Source organism: Manis pentadactyla, chromosome 16 (genome assembly GCF_030020395.1).
Source record: "Manis pentadactyla isolate mManPen7 chromosome 16, mManPen7.hap1, whole genome shotgun sequence".
Lineage (NCBI taxonomy): Eukaryota > Metazoa > Chordata > Mammalia > Pholidota > Manidae > Manis > Manis pentadactyla.
Genome location: NC_080034.1, coordinates 27,708,216 through 27,728,748, shown reverse-complemented (window position 1 = coordinate 27,728,748; position 20,533 = coordinate 27,708,216). Strand labels below are relative to the sequence as shown.

Sequence of the window (20,533 nt, the reverse complement as noted above, 5' to 3'; positions counted from 1 at the left end):
CCATCACCTGCTATTCTCCCAGCTCATTGTGCCTGGTTACCTCCCCCTCAGGGCCTTTGCACTGGCTGTTCCCTCAGATAGCCATGTGGCCCACACCCTCCCCTCAGATGCCACCTCTCAGTGATGCAGTAAGGCCACCCCCACCCCCAGGTCCCGTTCTTTCTTCACAGACCTCATCACCACCTGACACCCTCCTCTCTCTCTTCACTGCCTGTTTCCCAACCAACCGGGCAGGGAGTTTTATCCCCTTGGTTCTCACCGCTTTCCCAACAACTGATCAGTTATCCGTTATTCTCTTTACCAACAACTCACTAGGGCCTTCGTTAAAATGAGGTCATTGTTAACGAAGTGACACCAGAGAGGACCTGCCCAGCTGTCGTGACTTTCACATGACAGTTCTGGATCTTGGTGGCCAGGGAGGCCTTTGCAGGCGCCCAAAACAGGCTGGCACAGCCAGCCTGTCTGAGCACTTGTGGCGATGAGACGGTTCTGATTTGGCTGCTGGGTGGGATTCAGCCCAGTGTGAGGGGTCAGATGGGTGATGGGGCACCCATGCCAGGTTGCCAGGATGGGGAAAGGCTGCTCTTTTTTAAAAGGCCTTCTGGAGCTTCCTGTCCTCTGTGAAATACTTTTTAATGAGCAGTCACAGCCAGAAGAGCCCATGTCTTCACATCCCCCTAATAGGGGTGTGTCTCTGGGCCCCCTTCTGCCTTCTGCAGCCCACATCTCCTTGTGTCCACACAGGGCCCAGGGCAAGGCAGTCCTCTTTGGCTCAGCTGCTTGGCCTGCAGACTCCAGTCCTCTGCTTCTGCCTCAGGGGAGGTTCTGCGGGCTCCTCAGGGTTCCTGGCACTGGCCTATCTCTTCAGTCCACAGCAGTCCCTGGGCAGGTCTGGGTCAGAGCTGGTTGAGGGCATAGGCTCGGGCTGTACTGAGGGCAGCTTCCAGGTCAGCAGCGTTTCCGGTGCCCTGGGCCACGACTTGAGAGCCCCAGGCCTTGCCCCCCATGTGGCTGCATACAGCCAGTGCCCAGGCCTCTGCTGTGAAGGCTGGTGTAGCACTCTGGGGACAGAAACAGAAGGGGCAGTGATGCAGAACAGCTCTCCCTGCCATCATTTACTTAATGTCAGGGCGACTGGCACCCCTACCAGCTCCTGGCCAGGCACATGGCTGGGGCATCGGGTGAGGAAACAGGAGAGGGTTAGGCTAGGAATGTGAGTGGAGGTTGATGAGTGTCTATTAGTTGTTTGCAAGGGCTGGACTGGATGGGTGGGGGGTGGGGGGCGGTAACTGGGGAATCATGGTCTTTTCTCTGCTACACGTTGTGGTGGAGTGGCTAGGGACAAGGAGATGACCCCACTCCCATCCTGTGGTATTGTCCAGATGGCCCTGCCCAGCCCCAGTTCCCTTGTTTGGGAGGAATAAAGGCATGGAATCAGAGAGCTGAACTGAGGTTGGCGGGGTGGGGCTGCTCCCCCACTCTCCTCACCTGGGCCACCTGACAGGCACACAACACATGCCCCAGGGGCTGGGGGCTGAGGAGGAGCACGGACGTGTGGGGTGCCTGCTTACACAGCTGCCGCACCACCTTCACCAGCACCTGGGCAAAGGGGCACAGACGGTGAGCCCCCGGCTCCCTGGGTTCCCAGCCATCCCCTGCCAGGACGTCCCCTTCTCAGACTCCAGGCCAACTCACTGAGAGGGACTCAGTGGACACTGTGTCCACAATCAGAGGTGCCCCCGAGTGCCGCCGTAGCAGCTCCTGGGTTTTCTGTGCAGCCTATCGGATAGGAAGGAAGAACAGCAAAAGGGTCAGGCTGGGAGGCAACTGGTCCCTCATTTCTGACCTGAGCCCCAATGCAGAAATCCTCTCCCCCAGCAAAGGCCTTCAGCTTTGAGCAGGTTGCCAAGGGTTCTGCCTGGAATGGCTCCTTTTGGGTTCTTCCCCTCCTCCCTCCCCTCTTCCCGTTCATCATAGCCCCAAGCCCCCCCAGATAGGCCGCTGATGGTGAAGGGATGAAGGCCGGGGCACAGATGGACAGGCAGGGGTGGGAGGAAAGAGCCACACCAAGGAACGATTCAGGTTGAATGGCCAATCAGGTCGGTCTGCTTCCTGGAGGGAGAGTCTGAGCCAGACTGGGGAGTTAGGGGAGAGACAGTTTGAGAGAGAAGTGGGGGAACGGCTCAGTGATGGTACCAGCTGGTGGGAGAGGGAGGGGCTGCCACCCAGCCCCACGCCAGGCCTTGAGGCTTCTTAGTGCACATGCTGGAGTGCCCCTGACCCTTGCTGGGTGTGCCTGGCATCTGCCCCCAGGGGTGCAGCCGAACCTCCTCTTACCTGCCCCATCTCCAGCTTTCGGATGGCAGTGTTGGCACGCCGCTGCATTACCTTCAGTGTGGCCTGAAGCTCTCGCCGCTGCCATTGGGGCATCGTGGCGTTATCCATGACCTACGGGCAGAAGCAGGACATGGTTCTTGCTCCTCCCTGAGCCACAGCCTCTGAGCAGGGCCCAGCAAGGCCAGGCAGAAGAGCCCGTCTACCGCATTCAGCCCTGCAGACAAACAGCAAACATCTGGGCAAGCTGGAGTCCAACAGGAATGCTGGGGAGAGACTGGAGGGGGCTGGAGGCACGGGGAAGGAAACAGGGAAAGCAGAGGTGGGAGTGGCCCTCACATCAGTGAGTCGCCCAATGTCCCTGGACAGTCGCCGCGCCTCCACCAGCTCCCGGCTGCCCTGACTCAGCCGCCCCGCAGCTGCTTCCGCCTCCTGGGCCAGGCTCTGGCCTAGCGCTCGGGCCTGCCAGGGAGGAAAAGGGCGTCAGCGCTGCTGGGCTCGACTCCCCCCGTGGGCTCTCAACCCGTTGCTGGTCAGGGCCCAGAGAGAAGTATTTAATAATCAGAACCAATCAAGGCACCAAATAATCATCACAGATGCCAGCTGCCAGCAGCTGGTACAGATGGCCACACCGGAGCACCGCGTGAATACTGGGTCTGCTGCTGGGCACCCCCCAGCCTGAATGTGCCCCCCGGCCCCCATCCACGCCTAGCAGCCTCCTGGGCCTGCTAGCTGGCTGACCTGCCGGGCCTGCTCCCCAGTGATGGCCAGCAGGCGAGTGGTGCCCTTGGTGAGCTGGCGCTCCCCGATGATGACCATATCCCCTATTGTCCCTGTGCGTAGCAGGTGCCTGTGGGCAGAGGGAGGAAGGATGATGTCAGAGGGCTGATGGGAGAGAAAAGAGCCTGAGTTCCAAACCAGGGGGTGGTGGCTCCAAAGACCAAGGAAGGGTGAGGCTCCAGGGCCCCAGAAGCAGGGCAGGTAGGGGGAACTCACGTCCCACAGCACAGCTCCACAGAGGTCTGCAGCGCAGCTTGGGAGCCTGGGCCCAGTGCCTGGGCTACAGGCACCCCCACTGACACCACCCGCACAGGGTCTGGGTATACCTGATGGGGAGAGGGCATAGGTCTGTTAACTGGCCTGGTGGCAGGGGGACAGGCGATCTCTCCCAAGGGGGCTCTCACAACTCACTTCATCCAGAAAGCGCAGCCCAGGAACATGGGCGGTATGTGCCAGGGCCACCTCCTCCATGTACACGGCCTTATCCTGCCCCACGGCCTCCTGCACAGTGCCCTCCACAGCCCGGAGCTGCTCTGGGGTCAGTGGAGCCTGGTGGGGTGGAGGGGAAATGGACAGACCGACAGGCAGTCAGCACCTGGCCTGTATCTGAAGCATTAAGAAGCAGTCATTGTTTACTGAACTCTCCCCAGGTAACACATAACAGGTGCTCAATAAACTTTGATGGAGCACTTAATTCTTTTCCTTAGAAAGCTACCTGGGAGTTGGGCCTATTGGAAGCTGCAAGCCTTTCATTCGGCATTAAAAGTCAATGTAGAAACAGAAAATGGGGGTTCTGTACTCAGGGAGCTTACAAGGGACAGCCCAAAGGAAGAGAAATATCAGATGGAAGAGATGCCCGAGCAAGGAGTTACCAGGTGGATTGGGATTTAGTCAGTATTTCCTGGAGGAAGGATTTGAGCCTGTAGGGTAGACAGGGTGGCTGAGAAGGGAGAGGGCAGCTCAGTTTGAGCACGATGGCTTGGGTGACAGCATGAACAAGGAAGCTGGGTGGCTCAAGAGGCCCCACACACTGTCTAGCCTGACCCCTCACTGGCGTGGGAGGAGCCTGTCAGGAAGACACCCACCCAAGACACCATAGTGACTTTGGACTCCCCTTACTACAGCCACCAAAGATCGCCCAGGCCTTCGGACTCCCCTTACCCCCAGACTGCCTCCCCTGAATCCTGTCTTTCCGTGCCACTCACCTTGGTGGCCACATCGAGGCGCAGCCGCTCAGGATTGAGATGGGAACCTCGCTGCTCAGTGCCAGGGCCCAGGGCCTGCCGCAGAGCCCAGTTTAGTAGGTGGGTGGCTGTGTGCTTCTCCATGCAGCCCAGACGCCAGGCCTGAAACACTTTTGTCACCCAGGGTCCTGGGTGAGAGTTAGGGGTGGGGAGAGTTAAGGGGCTACAGAATATGAAAACAGCAGAGTGGGACCGTTACCTTATCCACATGCAGCTGTACCTGCTCCCCCACCTTCAGGCACTCAGGGGCCACTGCCTCATGCAGAATGAAGCCTCCACAGACCTGGGCCTGGACCACTGGGAATAGCACGTCCTGGGGAAGGGCAGGGGCCAAGGACTGGAAGGCCTGCTTGTAGTCCTTCCCTCCCCTTGGGTCCCTTCCCAGCTTAGATCTGCCTGCTGCAGAAGTCAGCCTCTGTGTGTGTGTGGCGGGGGTGCTTACCTCCTGTCCCACCCGTACCAGGTAGCCTCGGTCTGAAGCCTGACCCCCCTGTTCAGCGTAGAAGTTGGTTTTGTCCAAGAGGAGGCCACAGCGCCGGCCTTCTCCCACAGAGGCCACGGCTGATCCATCTTCTGTATACAACTGGAGCACCTGGGCCTCACAGGTGTGGAACTCTGCCAGGGTGAAGAATGGTTATCAGTGCTGGGGTTTGGGACAGGAGATGTGAGTCTGTGCCTTACTTGAAGCCAACAGGCACGTGGCTGGGGGTCACTTCCAGTTGGGGACTGCTGTGACCACTGGTGGCTACCCTGGGGAATGCATAGGGCTGGTGGCAACCATCTCTGACTGTCCCTCCCCATCAGGGTCAGGCAAGCCTGTGGCCACCCGCCTCAGTCCAGGCTCTCACCATAACCCCCACTGGGTTGCAGGGAATAGTTGTACTTAGGGCTGTCATCGGTTGGGGGCACCCCTCGGCGTTGTAGCTCCCCCAGCGCATGGATGTCAAGCCGCAGTCCCTGTTCCTGCCCTGGCTCAGCCTGCCGTGCCTGATGCTGCAGGATGGGCATGTGAATACGGAAGGGGGCACGGAGAGTGCGATGGGACGTCAGCCTCTACAGAGCCCTATCTCTGCCACATGGCTGTGTGGACCCTGCATTCCCCACTGGAATAAGCCCTCTGGGCTCGGCTGGCTGCGAGAGATCCTGGGCTGGCCGGTGAACCACCCATCATGCAGGGCCTTGGGCTCGGGGCCCCCTCACCCACCGCTGCCCCTGCAGGTCCCTCTCTAGGACACTGCCAGCCTCTTTCATCCTGCTCCCTATTTAGCCCACTGCACTGATCTTTCTCTACTGTTGGGCTGGGTGGGGCCTGGGGTGAGGGGACAGACCCCACCTCAGCCTCCTGTTTCCTTCAGAAGCTGCAGGTTCTCCTCTAGAACTCAGGGCTGGGGAAAGGGCTCCAGGGTCCCAACAGAACCCTAGGTGGGATGTCCTGGCCTGTACCTGGGCCTCCTCCTGGGCCAGCCGTGCCAGCCCAGCAGAGTCCAGCTGCACCCCTTTCTCCTCCAGCATCAGCTCCAACAGGTCCAAGGGGAGTCCTATGTTCCCCGACAGTGACAGGGACCAGGCCACGTCGGCTTTGAGGAAAGAAGATAAGGGGTGTTGAGCAGGGAGGGGCAGTACAGGGAGGGCGATGAGGTGAGGGAGAAGCAAGGGCCTGGGTTTTCCTAACCACATAGTAGCCAAGCACAGGCCCTCCCCACTGGGTAGGCCTGGGATACTCCCCTGGCATGCATGCATCACTTCATGGAAGGGAAGCTCATTCTAGGCATGAAGCCAGCCTTAGAAAGCAGAGACCAGAGGCAGAGCCAGCTGGGTACTGGGGAAGTGGGGAGAAGCAGGGTGGTGTTCCTGCCACAGAGAGGTCTGGGTGTTAGAAGGAAAACAGGGAAGGGGTAGCAGGAGGAGGGGGTGGCTATGAGGCACAAGCCTGGCCTAGAGTGCCTTCCCTTGCCTGCTCTGGCTTGCCTGAAGTAAGGCCCTCAAGCCTTAGCGAGGCACCCCTCACCAGGGAACATATCAGAAGGCCCCAGGCGCCTCAAGGTCCGATCGATGACCCGCCGACCCCGCTGCAGAGAGGCCAGGAAGGCTGCCTCATCCTCTGACACCAGGTTGGCTATCTGCACCAGGGCAGGGTGGGTGGAGCTGAGCCTCCATGGAGGGAAAGCCTCTCCCCACGATCTTGTCAGCCCTTCCCTCCCCCATCCAAACCCAGTACCTGGGCAGAGTTCTTCCGTAGTTCTGGGTAAGTGTCCCCCTGAGAGCGATGGAAAGGGCTGAGGTGGGGAAGGCAGCAGCCCTCTCTCCACCTCCCCACCCTGGGCCTCCCTAAGGATGCCTGCCCTGGAGGCTCAGACGGGCTCACGGGCAGGAGAGGGGCCCAAACGGGAAATCCATTCTCTTGGGGGGTAAGGGATACAGGCAGAGGGTGGTCCTAAGGTCAAAGGCTCAGCAGCCCAGGTAAGGAGTTTTCCTGAAGGCTCCCTGCTTTTTGTAATTCCAGCTTTCTAAGCCTGTTGACAGGACTGTGGGCTGGATATTTAGAGGGGAACCCAGGCGGGGGTTACTGCCTGGGCTCAGCAGCAGGCTCCTTGAGTGCGCTGGGAGTCCAGAGGAGTGAGGAAGCTCTGCCCTTACCAGTGTCTCCACCACTACAGGCACCAGGCTGCCTAGGAAGCCAGGGGGTGCCCGCAACACCTCTGCAGAGAACCGTACAGCTCGGCGGAGAATCTGACGAAGAACTAGCCTAGAGGGGTTCAGAGCCCAGATATGAACTCCCAGCATCCCCTGTGCAGCACTATGGGGAGCGAGGAGGACAAGGACCAGAGTGTGTGCTCCCACCCCAAAGCTGCTCCTTTCCCCTGCTTCTCCTGCCATCTCATCCCAACCCACTTCTCCACCTCCTTCCTTCCTTTTCCCTGCACCCCCCCAGCAGCCCCTGCCCCCTCTATAGCCTTCCCAGACTCACGGGGCTCCTGACATTCCAGGGCAGACACCATCGGCAATGCAGACACTGAGTGTGCGGATGTGATCGGCCACCACGCGGTACGCTGTGTCTGTGCGCCCCTCATCAGCTGCCCCTACCCGGCCCAAGTAAGGGGGTGCTCCGCAACCCTGGAAAGTAGGAAAGGGAACATGGCTGCTGCCTCTGCCTGACCTGACCCAGGTGGGATGCTTTTCATCTCCCCTAGAGCTCCCACCCTCACCCCGAAAGCTGGCTATATTCAGAATGGGCTTGTGGAAGACACTTCAACGGTGAATGGGGCCAGTCCCTGCCCTAAAGGGGCCCATGTTTAGCACTGACAATGATCATAGCTATGATCACTTACTGAATTTCTATCAGAACTGGGTTGGTGACTGAATAATACGATGTCTAACACCCAAAACATCCTGCTCCAGGAGGTATTACTATCCTTGCTCCCAAAGAGGAGACTGAGGCTCAGAGGAGCTAAGCACCACAAAGCCACAGAACTCATCTGGAGCCGATCAAACCAGGCATGTTGGACTCCAGGTGCTCCTAATTCCCCACACCTGCCTCTACAGCCTTTATGCGGGGCAGGGCGAGGGGGTAGGCTGTGTGTGCACGTAGCTGCTCCCAAGCCAAGTCCATAATTCATCCAGCCCCAAATCCATCTGTCCCCAAGCTTCCCCCTCTATAAACAGTTCTGCCATTCACTGCAATACTCAATGAAAAAACTGAGAGCCAGCCTTAACTTCCCTCCCCATCCAACCCAACAGCGGGTCCTTTTGCTTCTATGTCCGTGAGATTTTGCAAATCAATCTATTTCTCTCCACTTGCACTGTTACCAGCCTAAGCTAGGCCCTATTGTCTCTTCCCTGAATTACTAAATAGCCTCTCAATTGGTTTCTCAACTTCTACTCTTATTTCCTTCCAGCCTATCCTCCACACAGCAAAAGGACTGGCCTTTGAAAAGTGTCAATCAGATCATGCCCCTCCCCACTTACAGCCTTTCTCACCACACTTGGAATAAAAGCCTGCTTTGGATTTTAAGGGCCCACCGATTTGATTCCTATCTCCCTCTCTGTGCAAGATTGTCTATAAAAATGGCCATAACCCTTCCCTTTCCTGTGTGCATGCCACTTTGCAATGTGACTGCTTCCCATCAAGGGATAGCACCTACTTCTCCATCCCTTGAATGTGCGCTAGCCTTGTGACTTACTTTGGCCAACAGAATGTGGTGGGAATGACACTGCTCTGAGCCTAAGCCTCAAGAGGTCTCATGCGCTCTGCTTTCCTTCTTGGAACCTGCCGAGCTGTGATGTGAACAAACACGAGCCAGTGTGCTGGATGACAGACACACAGCCCAGTACCCCACTGCCCCAGGCTGACAGCTGGCCAGCCCCCAGAAGTAGAGCTGCCTAGCAGCTGACCCCAGATGTATGAGTGGCTTATATGAGACCAGAGAATGACCAAGCTAAGCCCAGCCTACACTGCTAAATCAGACTCATATGCTAAATAAATGGTTGTTGTTTGAAGTTACAAAGTATTAAGTGGTTTTGTTTTACAGAAAAGTTAACTGACACACTGTCTGAATACATCCCATGTGATTCTACTTTAGCTGGCTGGCCATCTTTTTGTTCCTTTCCAGCCTCAGGGCCTTGGTACCTACTGTCCTCTCCGCCTGGAATGAGCTTCCTGTGGCTGACTCCTCCTCTTCCACAGTTCAGCTCAGAGATCATCTTCTTGGCAAGCCTTCCCCAAACACTTCATTTAAGATTCCTCTGTACCTACCCTCCTTCCTAATTACTATCACCTATGTTTACTACCTGTTCACAGTCTGTAAGCTGCTATCTTCTTCGTTAAAACATTTGGCTTTTTATCTACCTCTTTGGTCAGATTGTGGTCTCCATGATCTCTTTTAGTGTTGTATCTCCTGTACCAAGCACAATGAACTTAATACAAAGTAGGCACTCAACACCTAGTGTTTGAATAAATGAAGGAAGAAAGGAGTAAGGAGTTAGGTAATAAATGTGAATCCTGGCCTCATGTTTGACACCCTGGTATTCTTGGCTGGTCACTGTCCCACATGTGGGAATACATGAGTTCTCAACAGACATAAGGTAATAGTGGCAAGCACTGGGAACCTGCAGACTTCTGGGAGGGAAGAGGCAGGCTCACCTGGTGTATGGCACTGAGCAGTGGGGAGAAGAGGTCAGTGTCGTAGGTGGAGCATCTGCCTTGTAGCACAGCCACCAGCCTTTCCAGGCCCATTCCTGTGTCCACATGCCGCTGGGGCAGGGGCTGCAGGCTTCGATCTGCTTCTCTGGCGAGAAGGTGAGCAAGGTGAGGCTCCGCACAGGATTACAGGTATGAAGCAGATGGAGGAGTGAGGAATGAGCAGGGGTCCAAAGGGGTTGACAGTGGGAGGAATCAGAGGGTAGTACCATTTCCCCCACCCTGAAACACAGACCGTGATGGTTGTGTTCCTATAAGGGGTTACCCCCACCTTAATCCCTTCTGGGGCCCTTGCTTGCACACATACATTTTCTTTCTGGGACAGAATTCTTTGCCATTAGAAAGAAACTTGTCAAGGCTGGAAGGAAATCTTAGAGATCATCAAGTTCAACTCCGTCATATAATAAAATAGCAGAGGCCAGAGAGCAGCAGTGACTAGTTTAAACCGTCATGGGCAAAAATTAGGACTAAATCAGTTATTATCTGACAAGAGTTTAGAAATGTGCTTGGCACATAGTAGGCAGTACTGAAGTGTTTATTTTTATAAGAAATGGGTCAAAATCTCCTGACTGCCACCTTTTTCACTTCCAGGCAGGGATTCTCCTCCTGTTTCAGCACCCCATTACCTGTTGTACTGCATGAAGACCAGATTCCAAAGCTCCACCAGCTGGGGGGCTCCCACCCCACCAGCCAGATCATAGTGGATCTCGGTACAGGGTCCACAGGGGCCAGTATCCCCCATCTCCCAAAAGTTCTCTTGTGGTCCAAAGGAAAGCACATGGCTGGCAGGCACCCTGGGAAGAAAGACAGGTGGGTGGTGGGGAGACAGGCACACCCAGAAGTTGGCACCGTCTCTGCCATGAGAGCACCCCCATCAAGCTTGGCAAGAGGAAGAAGAGGGATGATCCCACCATATTCTGGAATATGCTGAGACTCTGAGGACTGGTGCTGATAGACTTTACTTCCCAGTCCCCTTGGCCTCCAGGAGTGCACATAATAGGGGGTGGACTTACCCTAAGCTCAGCCAGATGTCCCTACTCTCTAGGTCTGGACCCAGTCCTGCCTTGGGGTCACCACCAAAGTAGGAGACCCAGAGCCTGTCTTCAGGGACCCCGTAGACCTGAGTCAGCAGTTCCCAGGCCATGCTGCAAGCTTCCTCCTGCAATGGAAACCCACATGAAGTGGGAAGAGGAAGATGGGTGAGAAGAAGGCCCCCAATGAAGGGTCAATCAAGCCACATGAGTTTAAGACAAAATTTCACTGTCCACCGTGTTTCCAGAATAAGCCATGATCATTTCTGCTTCTGAGTTTTTTCCTGCTCAGAAAGCTTCCTCCCTCTTCTAAATCCTACTCTTTCAAGTTCCACCTTTCTATGAAATCCTCTATCTGTCATAGCCTGGGGTAATTTTTAACTCCTGCATTTCAGCATTACTGTCTGACTATTTATTCATACAATTACTGACCAGCTATTAGGCAGGAGGTACAGTTCTGGCCCTCAGGGAGCTTTATGATCCAACTAGGGCTGTGACACACACACCTATTATACATATTCATCTAGCACTTTAGCTCCGGTGTAAGGCCCTGCCTTAGCAAACTCTAGGAGTAGAGACAGGACTAATCTTGATTTCCTTCTTGGCTGACCACTGACTCTGTTAATTCCAGGACTTCCTGGAGACTCACCTTAAAGTATTCACCCCCAAAAGCCCAATTGCCAAGCATCTCAAAGAAGGTATGATGGGAAAGGTCTTGGCCCACATCCTCTAGGTCACTGTGGCGTCCTCCAGCCCTCACACACTTCTGGCTGTTGGCCACACGTCGGAAGCCTGCCATCTCGCTTCGTGGATCCACAGTACCCAAGAAGATTGGTTTGAACTGGAAACACATGAAGAAGGGGGAGAGGGGTATCTCAGTCCTTCAGTAGAGGGGAAAGGTGGGGAGTGGGAACAGAGATGGCTGCTCAGACTGAAGCCTGACCATGTCCGTGAGAGTACAGTGTGGTCCTGGCCAAGGGGGCAACCTGGGAGCCTGGGGATGCTCATCTCTGGTGTATGTAAGGCAAATAAAGGTATGTAAATCATAAAATAGAGACCCTCTGCTAGTAAAATAGGCAAGATAAAAGGAGGAAGAATATGCTGGTGCTTGAAAACAGGGCAATGAAAGGCTGCATCCTCCAACTCAGTTCAGAACCACACCCAGTAAATTCAGGGTATAAAACTGAGACCACAGGGTACTGGACACACCTCACAATGTCAGTATTTAGTAGGAATCTTGGACAGCATCTAAGCTAGGTTCACCTATTATTCCCCTCCATGCCCATTTTACAGATGAAGACAATGAGGCTTTGAAAGGGTAAGTCGTGTTCAAAGTCAAAAGCTTACAGAACACAGGCTAGCACAAAATATGTGCTCAATAATCACTTATTTAATGAGTGAATTACTTTTATTTAAAGAATGGAGAAATGAAGCCAAACTTCCCCCCACCCCCGCAATCGGCCCCCATAGAACTCCACATGCACCATTTCTGGGCCTGAAACTCAGTCCCAACCCAGGTCAAGCGCTTCCCAAACCCCAATCTGCACACCCCACTCCCTTGCCCAACCACGCACCGCCGTCTTTTGCCGAAAGCTATGAGCTCCTCCCCTCGTTTCTTTTGCCCAATCCCACAGCGCTTTTCCCTCTGGAAAAAAAATCACAAACTCCGCCCCCGATCTGTTTGGCTCAGCCCACCTGGTTCATCCCCGCGTTGACGAAAAGCAAACTGGGGTCGCCGCGGGGCCGCACGGAAGCGGACGGCAATAGTCGGTGGCCATGGCGATCCCGAAAAAAGCTCAAGAAGGCCTGCCGCACGGCCGTGGCCCGGGCTGGACGGGGCTCGGATGAGAGCGGTCTACGGCTGGGATCTCGTCCCGGGGGCATCCTGCAGATGACCCGCCGCAGTCGCCCGGCTGCAGCTCCCACCGACGTAGCCATCTTTACTTGGGGCAGCGACTTCACGGGGTCAAAGGGCACATCGGGTATGGAAGGTGACGTGAGACGGAGCTGTGCGTTTCCGACAGCGGCCCCTAGCGGTGGGAGGACTCACGGCAGCCTCTGCTGCCTGATTGGAAGTGATCAGAAAGGGGAAAGCCGGTGTGAGTGGGCGCCCCAGCCTGTCACATAAATGGCCCTTAATTCATTCTGCATTAAACAGATACTCATTGAGAGACTACTATGTGCCAGGCATTGTTTTACGCGCTGAAGGTACATTAGTAACAGAATTCTGCAAGGTTAGTAGCAGTGAACAGGCCTGGATTCAGTTTCGTGTGTGTGTGTGTGTGTGTGTGTGTGTGTGTGTGTGTGTGTGTGTGTGTGTGTGTGTGTGTGTGTGTGTGTGTGTGTGTGTGTGTGTGTGTGTGTGTGTGTGTGTGTGTGGTTGTGTGTGTGGTGTGTGTGTGTGTGTGTGTGTGGTGTGTGTGTGTGTGTGGTGTGTGTGTGTGTGTGTGTGTGTGTGTGGTGTGTGTGTGGTGTGTGTGTGTGTGTGTGGTTGTGTGTGTGGTGTGTGTGTGTGTGTGTGTGTGTGGTGTGTGTGTGGTGTGTGTGTGTGTGTGTGGTTGTGTGTGTGGTGTGTGTGTGTGTGTGTGGTGTGTGTGTGTGTGTGGTGTGTGTGTGGTGTGTGTGTGTGTGTGTGTGGTTGTGTGTGTGGTGTGTGTGTGTGTGTGTGTGTGGTGTGTGTGTGGTGTGTGTGTGTGTGTGTGTGTGTGTGTGTGGTGTGTGTGTGTGTGTGTGGTGTGTGTGTGTGTGTGTGTGTGTGGTGTGTGTGGTGTGTGTGTGTGTGTGTGTGTGTGTGTGTGTGTGTGTGTGTGTGTGTGAGTGCCAAGGGGGGTAATGTCTGCATTCATTCAAGAGGCACTCCACAAATATTTACTGAATACCTACTTTTGTGCCAGGCACTTTCCAGTTCCTTTTGTGTTGGACATTGGAAATGACCGTTTTGTTTTTAAGAACTGAAACAGACCCTTCAGAGCAGGAGTCTAGCAAACAGCATCTGCTCCATTACTAATTGCTAAATAACATTTGGTCTCTTAATTTGTCTGGGGATTAGATGGCATCCAGATCATCAGGGCAGGAGGAAGCTGTTGGCCTATAGCTACAGAGGTTTCTCTCTCTCTAAGCTGCCCAATGCTGCCCGGTTTTGTGTGTTTTGCTGTAGGGTAAGAGATACCTGTTCTACTTCCCTCCTCTTCTTTCTCTCCATAGTGACAGCTGTGACCATGAGGCCAATGCAAGCCCTTGTGGGTGCAAAGTGCTCATGGGACTTTGCATGATACCCTTTGCTCTTGGTTTGGGAAATTAAGTGGGTTGAGAAGAGAATTTGCCAGAGTTTAAGCCCCGTGGGGCAGCAGAGCTGAGATCAGTGCGGTCACTTACAGGGCCTCAGCCATCCCGCTAGGCTCTTTTGGCCACATTCTTTGTGAGTTGTGTTATTTAGGGACTTTTGAAACACAATTTCCTTGGGAAATGTCTGGATTTGAGTTTCTATAGTGATAGTGAATTCTCAAGTTTGGATTTGAGTTTCTATAGTGATAGTGAATTCTCAAGTTTGTATTCTGACAGAGCCCAAAGCATCTATCCTATGGTCCTTTGTTTCTTCTCTTGCCGTGTAGATTAAAGGTGTTGTTTTGAAAATGTGTTTTGCCTGTTTTGGTTTTTCAAGTGTTTCTGGAACAGGAGCCTTAAGCCAGATGGGAATTTCTGAGATTGATGATCTTGAGACAAGACTGTGAAATTCTTCCCCAAACTGAGATGGGAGTGTTTTGTAAGAGAAATCTAGCTGGGGTCTCTACCCAGTACTAACATCAACTCTTTTTTCCTCCAGATTTTGCCCAGGAAATCCTTGCCTTAAGTAGAAACAGTGTTTTTAGACTAATGCAGATCTTGGGTGGAGTCATGGTTGTTGTTTTTTTAAGCACCTTTGTTGAATATAATTCACATACTATACAGTTCACCCATTTAAAGCCTACAATCAATGGCTTTACGTACATTCACAGAGTTGTCATCCATCAGCATAATCATGTTTAGAACATATTTATTGCCTCCAAAAGAAACCTCATACCCTTTAGCTAATAGCCCCCAAACCTCCTGTCCTTCCCAGGCCTACCCTATCACTAGTCTACTTCTGTCTGTATAGATCTGCCTATTCCGAACACTTCATATAAATGGAAACATACAATATATATGGTCCTTTGTGACTGACTTCTTTCACTTAGCATAATGTTTCAAGGTTGATCCATGTTGTATGTATCATGAATTTTTAGAAATGCATTTTTTGAACTGTTTTGTGTTTGAAGAAAGCCTTTTTCTCATTATTTTGTCTTTGCCATTTAAAAAATGATCATTTTCTTTTCTTAAATGAAACAATATCTGGTGTTCTCTGATAAGTCAGTCTCTTCTTTTCTTCCTGGTGAAGCAAAGTGGCTTTTATAGGATTGGGATGTGTCTGTTTTGATTTGCCATGTCATCTAATGAGGAAGTTAAACTAAAGGTCTGCAGTTTCCCAAGATAGAAAGCTATGGAGAGAACTCATCAGACTGGGAAGTTTCTGACCTGGAAACTTCTCAGTAGTACTCACTCATCCACTGTTTTAGTATTCATAAGATTTTCATTTTGGAGTTTAAAATGCAAATGGATTCTGTTTTCTGGGAGCCCTGCAATCGGGTTTTGGTGCTGCTTTCCCTAGGTCTGGAATTGCCCTTAAGTTGCTGTTTAACTTATCTCGGCACGCATTCTCTGAGCCCTGTCTTTTCCACCTATTTCTTCAGAAGCTACACCCTTACTGTGGGAATGGAAATTCTCCTTTCTTAATTCTCCCATTGGCTCTGAGAGCAGAACCCTGAGGTTAGTGATGCATTCTGTCCTGGACTGATAGTGAGAAGAGACACGAGGGAATTTCCACCCTTACTGAGCTAGGGAACTCAGCTTTGGAAACTTCTATAAAATCGTAACAGCTGTTTTTTACTGTCTAGGTTAAACGTTCAGCGTGTAAGAGGTGTTCCCAGTTTGACGCATTTATTTATTTATGGCTTTGCCTTTCTTGGATTGTGAAAGCAAAGTTTGTCAAACGTTAATACGTAGGTATCTCCTGGGATCTCGTTAAAAACTCAGGATACTGATGCGGTAGGTCAGGGGTGAGATCGAAATTCTGTATTTCTGGCAGGCTCCCAGGCAATGCTGGTGCTTCCCTAGTTAACTAGACTGTACCGAGGGACAGAAGTGTGGCAGAGGACTAGTGGGAAGAGTCGGGGCCGAGACTTTTCCTTGATACCCGATCTAGGGCTGGCGTACCCCGCGGCGCTGCTCTTCTCCCGGAGCGGGTTGGCGGCTCCTGGAGCTGGTCGTGCGCATGCGTGCTCGCTCCACCCCGCGCACCCTAGGCTCCAGCGACGGTGGCGGTGGCGTCCTCCTGTTGCTAAGAGACGCCGGACCGGGGTTGGGGGTGGCGGGGGGAACCGCACTGGCGGGAACCCGGCACCCACACCAGGGCGCGGATGGTGGGGCTCCAGACGTGGGTGCCCCCTGAGGTCGGGAATTCAAGGATCAGCGCACCCTCGAGGGTCACAATGTTCCTATTTGTCCTTATGAATTTTTAAATGGTTATGTAAGTGCCTACATAATAGTCCGAAATACTGTCTGGCCCGTTGAAAAAGTTTGCCAACCCCTGTATTAGAGGTTTAAAGAAAAAAATTTTTTTTTAATTTTCAGAAAGATGTGTAGAAAAGTCACCCAAACCAAATGTATAGTTAATTAGAGGGCAAAACATCTTTGTAACACCATCCGAGTGGAGAAATAGAACTTTGTAGCCACCCGAGTACTCCATGGCCTCTGCCTCCACCCCAACCACCTTCCTCCTTCCACGGGTACCACTACCCTTCCATAGTAATCACTACTTTGCGTGCCTTTATAGTTTTATCACCCAATTATACATCCTTAGATGTTATAGTCTTGTCTGTTATTTTAGAAAGCTTTGCTGATACGCGTTTTAAGTCTTTTAATCTGTAGATTCCCTCATAATCCCCTTTTTTCCCTTACAGTGTGTCTATTGCAGAGCCTGGGATGTTTGATCTATCGAGTTTCCCAGTCTTCTAAGTTTTTGCTGACTGCGAATTCAGGATTCAGTTCACGTGCAATGTGTTATTTCTCTGTCCTATTTCATGCAAATTAGTACCTGGATCTAGAAATCATCTTGATGAGACACAGGTTTGGGTCTTTTTGGCAAGACTTTAGATGGGAGGGTGTTCTTTCACCAGAAGGCACACTGATGTCTGATTGTGTTTTCTATGATCTTAGCAGCCACGTATACATGATGCTTATAACTATTAATTTACTAGAGGGTACAATAGGGTGACACTCTAATTCATGTTTTTCATTTGTTAGTTGGAATCTTTCTACACAGAGACGGATTCCTCTAATGTATTATTTGGCACAGTGTGAGAAACACACTCACTGGTCAATATTCAATAAGCGGACACGGAGACAAAGGGAACAGCCGAGCGAGGCTTTAATGAAGGTATGGCAAAATCGGGTGTCTGGTGAGCAGGCACACCTGAGGAGTTTGGCACCAATAACTTATCTCCTAGTGCGCGGGTCCCTCCCCTGGTTCCTCATTGGCTGAGTACTACAGGGTTCACATTCTTTCCCGGACGTCGCCTAAGCCAGTTATATATTTCCCTTACATTTGTCTTAATCTTATTGGTAGGTTTAAAAAACTCAAACAGGTATCGCCAGGCCCTTATCAAGTCCCACCCCCACTCTCAGCCTGAGCAGCTTCCACCACGTGGCCCTTTGTTAATACCTTACTGTTAAAATGTTTTAAACCTCCTGGTGGGAATAAATCACATTTAGGTTTTATGCTGTTTTCTAACATACAGTTAGTGTAGAAAAGGCAGGATAAATATTTGATTTTCCTCTTCTAGTTATCAGTGTTTAATGAATTCGTTTCCTCCCACCGTTTAAAGGTGATCTTTTCTTATGTTTTTGAGTATCATTATGAACTCATGGGTGCAGCATATTTGCGGTTTCAATCCATTGCAATTATTATTATCTCTGTTAAAACTCAAATTGTCCCATGTTTGGTCACCGGGGACCAATTTGATTTGGCTTCTGAGTCCTTTTAACGTAACCATGGTAGTCATTGGTAAGCTTCTTGCTTTCTGTTATGACAAGATAACTTCTGGCTCATTTTGTACATTTCTTGCCCCAGACTTCGAATCAGCCATTTCAGAAGTCCTGGTTACGTTTAGTGGGAAATGGTACAGATTCAAAACTACAAACTGGGTGCTAGGGATGCTCATTGCCACTGGGCTGGTCATTATTTCAAGGCTTTTCTAGAGGACTGATAGGGAAAATAACTATTTATAGGTAAAATGTTCCATTCGACCATTGTAGGCAGGGAAGTGACATAATCTGGTTTATGGTTTTGAAACATCATTCCACTGTGAGAGAATGAACTATTGATGCCGGTGTTCTTGTTTGCAGAGTCGAAGAATGAATTTAACAAACACCCAAGGTAGGGAAGCCAGAGAGAGGCTTTTATTGCGGTACAGTGAGATGACAGCTCCACAAGAGAGCCCGTAGTAGTGCGTTGTCTAGGGGTTTTATAGGCAGTTGAGGATTTTGGGGAACTGGATAAAAGGCTTAGGGGTGTGGACTTGTTAAGTGGTTCCCTGAATATTAAAAATAAGCTTAACACAAGAAATTTACCGCTCTAATTTCTCCCTGGGATACCAGCCTCTTGGTCTGGGAGCATATAAAACAAGGCTGCCTGCCCAGCCCCCAAGGTGGGCTGAGGTATTGTTTGCTAAAGAGTAAGTTAAGAATCCTACTTCTTAACTTCCTGGGTATTTAAAATGCAGTCTTATCTTTAATAAAGGTGGAATCTTCCCTGCCTTTTACTATGTTGTTTATGTCTGGGCCTGCATGCTAAATTAGTTGCCCAGTTTGCAAATCATCTCATCAGGTCTGAAGGAGGGAAGACACCATATACGCCTAGGCCTTTTAGCATGCTAAAGTGAGTCTTACACATTGTGGGTAAAATTGTAACATTTCCACGATATCTCACCTGGCTTTGGTTCATTTGCATATCCTCAGGGGTGGAGAAGTTCATCTCCCTGTCGGCGGGTAATTACCTGCGCAACCAAGGGCGTGTCTGAACCAGAGAGGTTAAAGGGAGAGGGCTGGCTTACTTGCGGCTTGTTCCTGAGCAGAGGTGGGAAGAGATGGCCCTGGACTGCAGTTTGTAAGCAATAAACGGGTTTTAAACTTTATTTTTACCTTTGACTGATTTAGGTTTTTAGAGGTATTTTGCCCTGGGATTTCCTCTCCCCGGACTTATATCTGGCGGCATTTGGCAGGATTCCTCTGAACACAAAATCTGTCATAATGGGTGCGACCTTTGGGAGGGCTGCTCCTGTGGATGGTGGGGAGGCCCCAGCGGATACAGCGGCAGAGGGTGCCGCTTCACCTGTTGTTATTCCCCCCCAGCTGTGGGGCTTCCAATTTGGGAGCCCCTACTGGGGAGTTGGTCTAGGGTAAAGTACCTCCTAGAGGCGTGGGCCCTTCCCCAAAACTGGGGAAGGGTGGGAACTCCGGAAGCTGCAGAATTAGCCCTGCGTGAGTTGGAAGACTGCTTGGAGACCTTACAGGGCTGTGTAGCGGCTGGCTTTGTAGGGTCTCTTTTCATCGGGATAGTGGAAAATGTTATACAGGAGAAAGAGAGGATTGTCGAGATGGTTAGCGAGAAGAGAGAGGGACCTAGACGGGAGAGAGACACACTTAAGCTTTGGTTGGAGGAGCTGGGCGATAGCCTATGGGATGCTATTTAAGAAGAGACAGTTACTGAAAAGACAGGTCACGCTGCTAGAAGACTCCTTAGCAGCAGGGAGTGGGGAGACGGCAGGAAAAGCCCTGTTGCAGGAGGCCATGGAGGAGGGGGAGGAAAGAGTAGTGCTTTCAGCCCCGGAAATGGTGGAGCAGGAGCCCTTGGTGGAGAAGCCCGAGGGAGAAGAGGAGGCAGGGTCATTGGAGGATCTGCTGTCCAGGCCACTGCAGGGGGTACCATCTTCTCCTGTTTTAAAGGCCTACCCAGCTGTAATTAAGAAAATAAAAACAAAACACAGGCTCCTTAGGGGGAGGAGCAGCCCCCTCCCCAGGTTGTGGAGCACTCCATGCTCCGCCACTATGCCCAGGATGAGCTGGTGGACATGAGCGTCTGGTATAGGCAAAGGCCATCGGAATCTCTGCCTACATGGCCTTTTTGTCCTGGGATATGGGGGTGGAAACATTGTGTCGGTTACTGAGATGAGTAGAATGGCTTCCCTGACGACTCACCCTTCCCTCAGGCAGTGGTTGCAAAATGCCTGTCACGCCTCAGGGAATCAGACACTCCTGGAATGGTTGACAGCTGCCATCAGGGTAGTCTGGCCTAATCAGGGCGATTTACCATATTTTCCCAGTAGTTGGAAAATGTATGCAGAGCTCCAACAGATGCTGTGGGAATTGGGTATGAAAAATATAATCTATAATATGGACCCCCAGGGACCTGGTGAGGTGTTCACTATAGGGATGAGATATCTGGTGCTCCATACAACTCCCACATCTCTCTTTGGGTCCCTGGTGAATACTCTTGCCCCCCACCTAGGGCAACCCATAAGTGAGGCTACTTGCACCTGAGCAGATCTGGGGGCGGTTCAAACAGTAAGGGCATGGAGGAAAGTACGGGCCACGACTGAAAGGAGAAGTACAAAAGGCCCCCTGAAGGTCTTGAGGACCCAAATGTGGGTTGATTTGCGACTGAGGGGGTGGGGTCAAAGTCCCCACCTTGGGGGAAATGGTGGGGACCAGAGGCAATTGTATCACTACATTAATGATACTATGTTCACATCTGATTCTCTTTCAGATTTAGAAGGGGCATTTCCTAGACTGTTGCAACATCTACAGGAAAAAGG

The 20,533-nt window shown here is 51.9% G+C and overlaps 2 protein-coding genes across 4 annotated transcripts in view; one reads left to right on the top strand and one right to left on the bottom strand.

The window, feature by feature from the left end:
• Positions 1–281: 281 nt before the first annotated feature.
• On the bottom strand, positions 282–12,524 carry AARS2 (alanyl-tRNA synthetase 2, mitochondrial). Of its 3 annotated transcripts, XM_036927374.2 has the most exons (22): positions 12,282–12,524; positions 11,236–11,427; positions 10,569–10,714; positions 10,182–10,349; positions 9,499–9,643; positions 7,327–7,472; positions 6,996–7,104; positions 6,577–6,615; positions 6,367–6,478; positions 5,802–5,935; positions 5,207–5,351; positions 4,801–4,973; positions 4,558–4,671; positions 4,320–4,460; positions 3,526–3,663; positions 3,331–3,440; positions 3,076–3,184; positions 2,674–2,796; positions 2,338–2,448; positions 1,696–1,779; positions 1,489–1,599; positions 282–1,061 (listed from the first exon to the last, which is right to left on the bottom strand). In XM_036927374.2, the coding sequence occupies exons 1-22, from the start codon at positions 12,522–12,524 to the stop codon at positions 897–899; spliced, it is 2,958 nt and encodes a 985-aa protein (XP_036783269.2). In that variant the 3' UTR covers positions 282–896. The 3 variants fall into 3 exon arrangements, 2 of the variants coding, with proteins under 2 accessions (XP_036783269.2, XP_057349750.1); XR_008994284.1 differs by lacking the exon at positions 282–1,061 and having other exon boundaries at positions 1,497–1,599; positions 1,696–2,135; XM_057493767.1 differs by lacking the exons at positions 282–1,061; positions 1,489–1,599 and having other exon boundaries at positions 1,697–2,125.
• The window catches only part of SPATS1 (spermatogenesis associated serine rich 1), a 68,468-nt gene continuing 60,388 nt past the window's right edge, over positions 12,454–20,533 (top strand). Inside the window, exon 1 of the mRNA XM_057493768.1 lies at positions 12,454–12,568. Within this exon, the coding sequence (XP_057349751.1) occupies positions 12,478–12,568 (91 nt within the window). The 5' untranslated portion in view covers positions 12,454–12,477. The remainder of the gene's footprint in view (positions 12,569–20,533) is intronic.